The sequence below is a fragment of the Hyla sarda genome, chromosome 9 (assembly GCF_029499605.1).
Source record: "Hyla sarda isolate aHylSar1 chromosome 9, aHylSar1.hap1, whole genome shotgun sequence".
Lineage (NCBI taxonomy): Eukaryota > Metazoa > Chordata > Amphibia > Anura > Hylidae > Hyla > Hyla sarda.
In genome coordinates, this window is record NC_079197.1 from 102,256,564 (window position 1) to 102,269,191 (window position 12,628).

Consider the following 12,628-nt stretch of genomic DNA (forward strand, 5'->3'; position numbering starts at 1 on the left):
TCAACCAAATGTGTGTTCATTTGGTTGAGCCTGCTCAAGGGAGGCTCAATCAAATGCAGATCAAGGGAGTTAAATAGAACTGCATTGATCTGTATGAGGAATCTAATGATTCCACCCAATAGGGTATTTAAAAAAAAAAAAAAAAGTAAAAAAAAAACACCATTGACCCCCTTCCATATTAAAAGTTCATATCACCCCCTTTTCCCATTTTCCATATAAACAATATGTAAACATAATAAAAATAAGCATATTTGGTAATGGCGCGTGCCTAACTGTTAAAAAAATAAAATGTTATATCCCGCACAGTCAATGGCAATAATGTAAAGAAGAAAAAAAGAAGAAAAAAAAAGTGAGAATTGCGTTTGTTTACAACATCATATCCCAGAATAAAATTGTGTTCAAAACGTCAGGTCAATACTAAAATGGTACAGATACATACAGCAGATTACGGCCTAAAAAAGTTGCCATCATACAGCCCAGTATACGAAAAATTAAAAAGTTATAGGGGTCATGAATTTTTTTTTAAAGTAGAAAAAAATGTAATATTCGGTATTGCTGTTATCTGTCTGACCTAAAGTATTAGAGGAGATATCCAGTGCTTAAAAACTTATCAACTATCCTAAGGATAGGGGATCAGTTTCAGATCGGGGGGGGGGGGGGGGGGGGGGTCCGACCGCTGGGGCCCCCTCGATCTCCTGTACAGGGCCCCGGCAGCCTGCAGGAAGGGGGCGTGTTTACCACCGCACAAAGCTGCGGCTGACACGCCCCCTCAATACAACTCTATGGCAGAGCCGGAGCGCTGCCTTTGGCAATCTCCGGCTCAACCACCGCTTCGTTCGGTGGTTGACACCCGCCATCTGGCAAGCGAGCCTGGGCCCCATACAGGAGATCATGGGGGGGCCCCAGCGGTTGGACCCCCCGCGATCTGAAACTTATCCCCTATCCTTAGTATAGGGGATACGTTTTTCAGCACTGGACTACCCCTTTAAAATAATATGTAAGTTTGACCACAAGGTGAATGGCGAAAAAAAGAGAACCCCAAATTTCCACTAATAAGACCTTATTTAAGTACTATTTTGGTTGAAATTACTTTGTCCACCAGGACAAGTGAATTTTCATGAGGGACAAGTAGATTGTGTTCCGTTTTAGTCCCCTGGACAATTTTTTAATTATTTTTTTTTTTTCCCACCCCTCTGTCAACTAAGCAAAATTTTTTATTTTTCTTATCTTATTTGTTATTGTAATACACCACCATATGTAAACTAGTTTGTCTGACTAGCTTTGCAATTCTGTTCAATCATTTCTTTTGTCATCGTTATTTATTTTTACCCTAGGTGATGCATTTGAGAATGCCTCTTTGTATAGTGCAACAGAGTCCACTCAGAATCTGGTAACTACATTATCACTTGGTCATATGCATCATATATGTCATCATGTATTTGCCAGGTGAAGCGAATAACATTACTGACAGAGATGTCTGTAAAGTGGAAGGGATATATTGGGCAGCATGATAAATTAGATCCTTATACATGCCCTTTTCCTGTCTCCAATACATCAAGTTCAAGAACGGAATGACTTTGATGCAATTATTTAGTCACTACAATTAAGCCCTTGCCGAAGTATCTCCAAACGGCAGGTCTTGTGGTTGATCCTTTATATGTAGTGGTTAGTTCCCACAAAATGTGATCTGAGGAAGTGAACCTGATCAGAGACTGTCATGGGTGCTGAAGGCTTATTAATGCACGTGGACAGTGAAGTCTTCTGGTCAAATCCCACAGAAGAGCTGCTTATTATAGTTCAGGGTATATTTGCTTGTGCATATGTATACACATTGGACACTAAAGGTTTTCATGCAGGTTGGCCAACCTAAAAACACATCTCTGCAAGAACAAAGGCTCATTAAATGTAGGATAATTGCAGGAACCACTGATCCTCTGAAATAGTGGTGACCAATTCCATAAAGTCTCTTTTCTGCTTGTTGAATTTGGTGGTCAGTGGTTTATCCATTAGTTTTATATCATATCAAAGTGGCCATTATAAGAGTGCTACAGAATTGGCATTTTGTCACTTAAATTGTAAAATAATGTTGCCAAATATATTTTGATGTTTTAATGCGTTTTACACAGTTTTTCATACGATTGCCCTCTTCACATTTAAAAGTGGTTTTACATAGCAACTTCCTCTGTAAAGTTGGTGTCCTCCTCTCATTTGCAAATATCACATATAAATCTCTTACAATCTCTGCAGGATGATATCTCCCGTACTGTGCCTTCCCCAGATGATGGTTCTTATAAGTTCCCAGAACAGGTAAGTACGGACTGTAAAACAGATTATTAAAGCGGTACTCTGACCCTAATACACTTTATCCCCTATTCAAGGGATAGGGTATAAGATGTCTGATTGTGGGGGTCCCGCCACTGGGGTCCCCCGCAATCTGTCATTCAGTCATTCCCCTTGTGACTTCATGGCCATGCCACATCAATGCAAGTCTATGGGAGGGGGCGTGACGGCCGTCACGCCCCTTCCCATAGACTTGCATTGAGGGGGCGGGGCATGACATCACATGGGCAGAGTTGTGACGTCACGAAACTCTGGCTTTGTGGTTGTCACGCTGCATACTCTGAGCCTCCAGCGCTGCGGAGAGCTCGCAAAGGTGGGTGCGATCAGACATCTTAACTCCTATCCTTTGGATAGGGGATAAGATGTATTAGGGCCGGAGTACCCCTTTTAAGGGCAGACTAGGATAATAAAAATAAATAAATAAATAAGCTCCCTTCAGTGATCCACTGCTGTTCTGAAGCTTAGAGTCCGCGCTGATTCCACTTCCTGGTTCCTTCACTTACACATGGGAAACTGGGAAATGGCTGGCTAGTGTTTGGATGAGCAAATATTTTCAGCTATTTCACGTCTGCTGAGATGGGATCAGAACGTGATGAACAGCAGGAACTCTATGAGCACTGGAATGCCAGATGTCAGGGACTGGAGAGGGTTAGTTATCCACCATTCCTTTTTAAAGAAATGTGTCCTGCGGGAGAAACATAGAATGTGTTGGCAGTCTGTCCAATAAACTGAATTCTATGAATAGTCCCTGGCTCTATCTTATATGAAGGATAGCCTTATGCCTATCCCATGCATGTTTATACTCCTTCACTGTATTTGCAGCGACCACTTCTGCAGGAAGGCTATTCCATGCATCCACTACTCTCTCAGTAAAGTAATACTTCCTGATATTACTGCATAAACCTTTGCCCCTCTAATTTAAAACTATGTCCTCTTGTGGTAGTTTTTCTTCTTTTAAGTACATAAAGGGAATCAACACGGTAAAGGAGGAGAGCATATTTAAAAGTTTCTATCATATCCCCTCTGTCTCTTTTTTTTTTCCAAGCTATACGTGTTGGGGTCCTTTTTTAACCTTTGCATGTATAACTTGAAAGAAAGAGACAGAGGGGATATGATAGAAACTTTTAAATACATAGAGGGAATTAACACTGTAAAGAAGGAGAGCATATTTAAAAGAACTCGATGCATTAAGAAATGTTAATGCTAATCCACATTTTTTGTTTTTCTGTAAAGCTGTGGGGTTTTAAAATCAAAGTCAGGAAAGGGTATTTTGGTGCTAGTGAGATAATGCAAAAGCCCCTCTGAAAACACACATACTGTACAGTGCTTTAAGAAAGTCTTCAGACCCTTTCACTTTTTTTCACATTTTGAAAAGTCCAGTGAAGCAGGACTGAGATTGCTGCGAGTCAGTGAAGTGCTCTGCTTGCCTGTTCATTCTAATGATCGGTGGAGGTCTCCGCACCAAGAAACTGACCAAACTGACTTTTCACTGTGATGTCAGTGTACTTGTCATTTAGAGAAGAGAAAAAAAAAATTATCTTTTTTTTTTAATTCTTGAATGAAGAAAAAAAAATCCTTGAAATACTTTGAAAGTGAGAGGAACATGGTATGTGTAATTTGCACTAAATATATAAATGGTTAAAGAAGTTCTCCACCCTTACAAAATTGATGGTCCGCCTCCTGATCAGTGCGTGGGAGTGAGACTTCCTCTGCAATGTTTATAGAAGTGCTCTGTACCTGCAGTCCTGTTCAGTAGCAGCAGTGCAAAGCACTGCATTGTTGTGCCTTCCCCTTTAGATACTGCAGTTCTGCTGCTACAAAAAGTAATGCACTTACATGTACAGAATACTTATGAACAGGGAAACACTTTTGCCCCTTCAAGCAACTGATCAACAGGATTGCCAGAAGTGTAATAAATATGCTGGAAACAGCTTAGCTATAAGATTAGTCCTGATTTTTCTATTAGAAGCGCCAACAAATTGTTAGTACCCTCTTCCTATAGGCAACTTACTCCTGTTCTGTACAAGGTTGCTAACGGAGGTACAGCGTGGCCTCTGTTACGACACTGCACAAGGGGAACTAGCATCTGTTCTGTTTTTGGACTTGCCTGGTCGGTCCTACAGTGACAAAGTTCAGGATAGGAGGGCCATGCAGTCTGCAGCATAAACTGTACCAACAAGGGGCCGGAACTTCTGAGCTGATTTTCTAATGGTTATGTTAGGAAGTTAAAAAAAAAAATAATAATTTTTGAAAGACCTAATTTGTTAGAAGTAGCATTTAGTGGCTATCCCTTTTCGTTGTCCTTGCTATTTGTATGGAATTTGTTCCAGGTAAAGTCTTGCCAATGGGATGAGGTCTGGGGTTCTTTGCAAAATCTACATGTCTTACAGAAGTTTTCTAGTGAAATATCTGCTGTGGATATATATTGCCGCACATACTACATGCCACCCTCTATACACTAACTAGGATCAATGTAGTATTAAAGTACAAAAATTAAAAGCTTCCAGCATCCTTTACCAGAAGTCATATTAACAAGTCTTTCATATTTCCGTGTCCAGTTCTAATTATATTTAATAAGGGTATTATTATCCAGTGTGTGTTTTTTTTATATATATAATATATACCTTCAGTACAGTTTTCACAGTATATCTATATTTTATATCTCGTGAATAGTCCGAAGCAAGGGCCCTGCTAAGGACCTCACTCCACTAAGTTTATTTAAATGAATGCTATTTTAATTTGGAAACTCTCTCCCATTTTCTTTTTTTTTTTTTTTTTATTTATTTATTTTTTTTTTTTACTCCTTTGCATTTTTCTTCTGTTCTTTCTCTTATCTCTCACCCCTAGCCTAGTAGGACTGTTATCCATTTTTTGTCTCCACTTGTATTTTTTGTCACATTGGGTTTTTTGTGCAACACCGTATCCTTGGCTTGGGCAATCACGTTTTAAGTTGAGCTCCCATTTATTTTTAACCATATTAACAAGTTATCTGTTTTTCTTTCGGGCTGGAAGGAATTGATACAGTCCAAAAATGAGCTGTGCGAAGTGACTAGCTGACTCTGACTTGCTCATCAAAATGAATAGGGTGCAGTGCCGGTCCGACAGGCATGCATCAGCAGCCAGTTTAATTGTCCTGCCGGATCCGGCTGCCGTATGCCAAAATCGCGGTGTGAATGCATCTAATGCTAGCTTGTGCTTATGGCACTAGGAAAGTGAGATGTGTATAGCATTGGCATTACATTTAATAATGATGCATAGGTGGTTAATGGGAATTCAGCAGAGTACTTTTTATATGCAGCTTGCACTTTATTTCAGGTTACATCTGTTCTATCTACCTCCTGTGTAAATTCTGCACCAACAACAGTAATCTCTTCCAGTTCAGCTGTGGGTGTCCCATCCACAGCTACCTCAACTGTTCTTCCACAAACTGTTGTGCAGCCAATGGTAGTATCACAGTCACCCACTGGACGGCCAGGTAATAATTTATTTTCCTTTTTGTATAAACCTGGTTTATAGGTGTTTAAGGCGGGGGGGATCATGGAGGGTAAACTGCTGTAAACCATGTGTTTTGGATAATCAGATAGTTAAATGTGACGCACGTCTTAACTGGTTTCACTGGGAATACTATGTAGCCAATGACTGTATTGTAAAATGTCAGTATTTGCCACACATTGGTTGTATGGAACAGTAGGAACCCAGGCTTGGTAGGAACTGCCTGAAATCATAGTTCTATGTGTAATGCCTATACTGATCTCAATTGCATCCACTTTGAGTGAACATAGTCCTGCTAAAAGCTCATACTGTATACTATTGATATATTTTATCAATGACTTACCAGCAAGAAATCTGCAAGTCCAAGTGAAAATACCCTGTAAGTCTCCAGCTTTTAATCTTTTGGGACATAAATTATAAACCCATAAAGGGTTATTCTAGCTACAGACATTTCAGTTTAGCTTTTAGATTGGTGGTCTGACTGTGATCCCAAGCGGTCAGTAGAACAGACACTCCCTGCCCCATGATCACTTCATGGCAAAACAAGTTTACTGCCACTTAATCCAAACTCTATGGGAGTTTCAGGAACACAGCAACTAGCTACTGTTTATATGCATGTGCCCTTTAAACCGTCCTTTTTATTTTTTTTCCAGTTCCGCCTGGCTCTGGAGAAATGGGGGACTGTACAATCCCTCTACATCCTCCACCCTATTCTTGTGACCCTAGTGGTAATGATCTACCAAGAGGTAAAATATTTAATTATCTACTTTTTAATTTAGCTGGATCTGTTTGAAAAAAATAATAAAATTAACTATTGCAACTTTTTTGTTTCAGACACAAAGGTGCTACAGTATTATTTTAACCTAGGCTTACAAGTAAGTTCCCTTCTTAGCTCTTGGGATAAACTATTCAATGTGTCATCCTCCACAAAAGAAAATCATTTCTCCAGAGTAGCAGCTTTTATGTTCACACTACTGCAATTCTTAAATGCATACTTTTAAGAAATCAATTACTAGAAAATCTGTATTTCATGAGTGCTTATTTTTTGCCAGCCTCTCCATTAGTCCACATGTGGCAGAAATTGTTCAAGTTGATGAAAATCCACAGAATGTTCAATTTTCAATTTGTGTGGAAGATGTTTGCATCGTATGAATGATTTGTAAAATATAATTTGACTGTAATCCACTGCAAAAATCTGCACATAAACTGTTTAGCTTTTCTGTATTATGCACAGATTGGCACAAAAACATGGCTGCATTAAAAGGGTTTTCTAATTTTTAGACCAGTGTTTTCCAGTGTATAGTCCTACTCTAACTGACCATTCTCTGTATGCATGCTCATATAGGGAAGGCTGTCAATAGAAATGTGTAGGTAACTTGCCTCTCTGAATGAGCCACGAGTCAGGAGATTCAGTGAGAAATTTCACTAGTCCCTTTTCCTTATCTATTAACATATTCTGCTGTATATTGATGAATATTCTTAAGTAGACATTTTAAATCAGGAGTCTCTGGAATGTCATAACTCAATTATGATCAATAAAATAAAAATGTTAATAAAATGTGACCTTTTATGAATTGCTGAAAAATGATACAAACAGGATGCAATTCTCATTATCTGGGCCAACATTAAAAATAATTCCCAGATATAAGTTATTTTGGTTGTTGTAGCACTTGGAATAACTCTTTGCAATATAAAAATATCATAACATTGATATGAATAAAATACAGATTTTAATTGTTACAAATGGTAATTATATATAACACACAATGATGGATATAAATATAAATGAAACCTAATTAAAACATTAAAGTCAATCACAAAAGTTAGTTCAGATATCCTATATGGATGGTAATGCCCACTGTGCCACCCACTGGTTTAACTTTTGGCCAAACTTGGGAGTGGAATCTAAGCATTTCCCCAGTTCTTACCTGTTCTTCCTCTCCAGGATGAAGCAGCAGGTGAGAGATCATGTCACTACCGCAAGAGTGGTCCCAGTATAGCTGGCAGCGCAGATGCAGCCAGGTGGTGCAGGCTTAATAAAATAATAGGCTTGCTAGACAGTCTGGGTCACACCCTGGAGAATCAGCATAGCACAGAAGAATAAAACAGAAGCAGAATCAGGAGAACAGCACAGGTTGGGAACTCTGTCTGCTGTTCCTATGATCCAGACACCTTCGCTATGTGAAAGCACACTATTGCTCAGGCACCAGAGAATGGATAGGCAAGGTTACAGTGGGGCAAAAAGTATTTAGTCAGCCCCCAATTGTACAAGTTTTCCCACTTAAGGGCCTGTAATTTTCATCGTAGGTATACACCCAGCTATGAGAGACATAGAGAAAAAAAATCCATAAAATAATTGTCTGATTTTAAAGAGTTTTTTTTGCAAAATATGGTGGAAAATACATATTTGGTCACCTAAAAACAAGCAAGAGTTCAGGCTCTCACAGACCTGTAACTTCTTCAAGAGTCTCCTCTGTCCTCCACTCTTTACCTGCATTAACCTCTTAAGGACCAAGGACGTACCGGTATGTCTTGAGTCCTTTCCCTTTCTCTATAACGTGAGGCCACGATCGGCAGGTCGGGCCCAGCCTCTAACAACGGCCGGGACCCCTGGCTAATAGCGCGCGGCAATGATCGCGGTGCCGCGGTTCTCCTATGAGAAACCAGTGATCAATGTAAAAGATCGGTGTGTGCAGTGTTATAGCCCCCTATGGGAGCTATAACACTGCAAAAAAAAAAAGTGAATAAAGATCATTTAACCCCTCCCTTAATAAAAGTTTTGATCACCCCCCCCTTTTCCAATGTAAAAAAAAGTGTAAATAAAAATAAACATATGCGATATCGCCACATGCGTAAATGTCCGAATTATAAAAATATATCATTAAACGGCACAGTCAATGGCGTAAGCGCAAAAACAAATTCCAAAGTCCAAAATAGTGTTTTTTTGGTCACTTTTTAAATCATGAAAAAATGAATAAAAAGCGATCAACTCCTATCAATACAAAAATGGTAATGCTAAAAACTTCAGATCACGGCGCAAAAAATGAGCCCTCATACCATCACATATGCAGAAAAATAAAAAAAAGTGTTAGGGGTCAGAAGATGACCATTTTAAACGTATAACTTTTCCTGCATGTAGTGTTGATTTTTTATTTTTTTTTCAGAAGTACGACAAAATCAAACCTATATAAGTAGGGTATTATTTTAATTGTATGGACCTACAGAATAAAGATAAGGTTGAAGCCCCCAAAAGTTACAAAATGGCGTGGTTTTTTAAAAATTTTGTATCAATAATTTTTTTTCCCATTTCGCCGTATATTTTTGGGTAAAATGACTTTTATGTCATTACAAAGAAGAATTGGTGGTGCAAAAAATAAGCCATCATATGGGTTTTTAGGTGCAAAATTGAGTTATGATTTTATAAACGTAAGTTGGAAAAAATGTAAGTGCAAAAAACTGAAAAACCCCTGGTCCTTATGGGGTTAATGGCACCTGTTTGAACTTTATCAGTATAAAAGACCTGTCCACAACCTCAAAAAGTCACACTCCAAACTCCACTATGGCCAAGATCAACCATAAACAAAATTGTAGACCTGCACCAGGCTGGGGAGACTGAATCTTCCATAGGCAAGAAGCTTGGTGTGACAAAATAAACTGTGGGAGCAATTATTAGAAAATGGAAGACATACAAGACCACTGATCTCACTCGATCATCTGGGGCTCCACGCAAGATCTCACCCTGTGGTGTCAGAATGATCACAAGAACGGTGAGCAAAAATCCAAGAACCACACAGGGGGACCTAGTGAATGACCTGCAGAGAGCTAGGATCAAAGTAACCATCAGTAACACTACGCCGCCAGGGACTCAAATCATGCAGTGCCAGACGTATCCCTCTGCCTAAGCCAATACATGGCCGAGCCATCTGACGTTTTCTAGAGAGCATTTGGATGATCCAGAAGAGTATTGGGAGAATGTCATATGGTCAGATGAAACAAAAGTAGAACTTTTTGGTAAAAACTCAACTCGCTGTGTTTGGAGGAGAAAGAATGCTGAGTTGCATCCAAAGAACACCTTACCTACTGTGACGCATGGGGGTGGAAACATTATGCTTTGGGGCTGTTTTTCTGCTAAGGGACCAGGATGACTGATCCGTGTAAAGGAAAGAATGAATGGGGTCATGTATAGTGAGATTTTGAGTGAAAACCTCCTTCCATCAGCAAGGGCATTGAAGATGAAATTTGTCTGGGTCTTTAAGCATGACGGTGATCCCAAACACACCTCCCGGGCAGGGAAGGAGTGGCTTCGTAAAAAGCATTTCAAGGTCCTGGAGTGGCCTAGCCAGTCTCCAGATCTAAACCCCATACAAAACCTTAAGAGGGAGTTGAAAGTCAGTGTTGCCCAGCGACAGCCCCAAGACATCACTGCTCTAGAGGAGATCTGCATGAAGGAATGGGCCAAAATACCAGCAACAGTGTGTGAAAACCTTGTGAAGACTTACAGAAAATGTTTGACCTCTGTCATTGCCAACAAAGGGTATATGAACTTTTGTAATTGACCAAATACTTATTTTCCACCATAATTTGCAAATAAATTCTTTTAAAATTAGACAATGTAATTTTATGGATTTCTTTTTTTCTCATTATGTCTGTCATAGTTGAGGTATACCTATGATGAAAATTACAGGCCTCTCTCATCTTTTAAAGTGGGAGAACTTGCACAATTGGTGGCTGACTAAATACTTTTTTGCCCCACTGTATATAGGCAGAGCCTGGCAGGGATGTCCATAAACACTTAAAGAAATAGCACATGCACGCCCCCTATGCCAATCGCCAACATTACATGTATATTACTCTTAGTACAGATACCATATAGAAATATTACTCTAGAAAGAGAATCCAGCATCAAATGATATGAAATTGGCAAACATTTTGAGCTACTGTCAGTATAGTAACAATATACCGTAAAAGTAAACAGATTATGGAAATCAATGGGAGTTTCAGGACAGGACTCCACCAAAGTTCAACACATGTTGTAGGTAGAAATAAACTAAAGGACTTTAGCTGACTATTACTGTACAGAATTAAGTGTGCCTATTCTTTATCTCTAAATATAGAGCAATATATTTTGGCTTTAAAAAAAATAAAAAATAAAAAAAATTTTTATCCAGCACTAGAAAATGTTTCTTTTTCATGGCAATGGCTAGATCCGCTTATGTTCTGTAAGATCAAAGTCAACTTTGGGAAGAGCTTTTAAGATATGTTTCAATCCAGCCATTGGCAATATATATATATATATATATATATATATATATTATAATATAATATAATATAATATAATTATTTCCCAGAATAAAGCAGCACTACTTATCCAGTCCAACCAAAAAATTGGTGCCAGCGTCCCAAAGGACTTGATCAGAGTCCATCCAAGATAAAAACCAGATACAGGCGCAGCACTCCAACAAAATAAGTGATTTAATATCTTATGTCAGCATTACAACGTTTCAGCTCCTCCTGGAGCCTTTTTCAAGCATAGTGATACACAAACCTATGAGGGCTTTTATGCCCATACATGGGCATAAAAGCCCTCATAGGTTTGTGTATCACTATGCTTGAAAAAGGCTCCAGGAGGAGCTGAAACGTTGTAATGCTGACATGAGATATTAAATCACTTATTTTGTTGGAGTGCTGCGCCTGTATCTGGTATATAGATAGATAGATATAGGATATAGGATATATGATAGATATAGGATATATATTATATATTATATAGGATATATATTATATAGGGGATATATATATATATATATATATATATATATATATATATATATTATAATATATTCTCTATCAACGTGTGTATGTATGTTCCACAAAAACTTCCAAACTGCTAAAGATATGAACATGAAACTTGACACACATGTTACTTATATGTAAACAACAAACATAGGCTAGGTGATTTAACCCTTACCCCCATTTGCCAGGGGCGGGGTTTATGTTTAAAGTCCTATACAAGTCTATGGGAAATATGTTACTGCATAACTTCCAAACGGCTGGAGATATTTCGATAATACTTGGTCACATGTTACTTATATGTCCACTTAAAATATAGGATTGTTAATTTAACCCTTAACTACCCCCATTTGAGAGGGTCGGGGGTTTTGTTTAGAGTCCCATGCAAATCAATGGGAAATGTATGTTCTCACATAAATTCTGTACAGCTGGAGATATTTCAATACCTGGTACACATATTATGGGTCGGGATAGGAGGACGGGATGGCAGGTCGAGATAGGAGGTCAAGATAGGAAGACGGGATGGTCGGGATACGAGGTCGAGTTAGGAGGTCGGGATATGAGGACCGGATATGAGGTGGAGATGGGTTGGGATGGGGGGATGGGATGGGAGGATGGGATATGATGATGGGAGGTCGGGATATGAGGACGGGATATGAAGTCAAAAGCTTCCTTCTTTGTTTATTTTCCTCCCCAACAAGGATAAGGAAGGAAAAACCGGGCAACGCCGGGTATTCAGCTATTAAATAGATAAATATTCCACTGAGCCGTAATGCAGATATGTTGCAGAATCCTCTATTTAACTATTTTATTAATGACATTAGAATATCTAGTTAAAGGATTTTCATGTTCGTTGTCTGAAATTTGCTACAAGTGTTGCCTGTGTTCCCTCACACTGGCTTCTGTTGGCAGGAGCACCTCCTCATGATCCATCTAGCTTTGCCAAGGGTGGGAACAGTGAGAAAAACATGATGCATTATTATAAAACATCTTGAAAAAAAGCAGT

General features: G+C 38.9%; 1 protein-coding gene across 8 annotated transcripts in view; it reads left to right on the forward strand.

The window, feature by feature from the left end:
* The window catches only part of LOC130290373 (putative bifunctional UDP-N-acetylglucosamine transferase and deubiquitinase ALG13), a 167,942-nt gene that overhangs the window by 142,366 nt on the left and 12,948 nt on the right, over window positions 1-12,628 (forward strand). For all 8 annotated transcript variants that reach the window (XM_056537934.1, XM_056537936.1, XM_056537929.1 and 5 more), the window contains 5 exons: window positions 1,335-1,390; window positions 2,248-2,307; window positions 5,656-5,815; window positions 6,486-6,578; window positions 6,667-6,707. In XM_056537934.1, coding sequence (XP_056393909.1) covers window positions 1,335-1,390; window positions 2,248-2,307; window positions 5,656-5,815; window positions 6,486-6,578; window positions 6,667-6,707 — 410 coding nt within the window. The remainder of the gene's footprint in view (window positions 1-1,334; window positions 1,391-2,247; window positions 2,308-5,655; window positions 5,816-6,485; window positions 6,579-6,666; window positions 6,708-12,628) is intronic.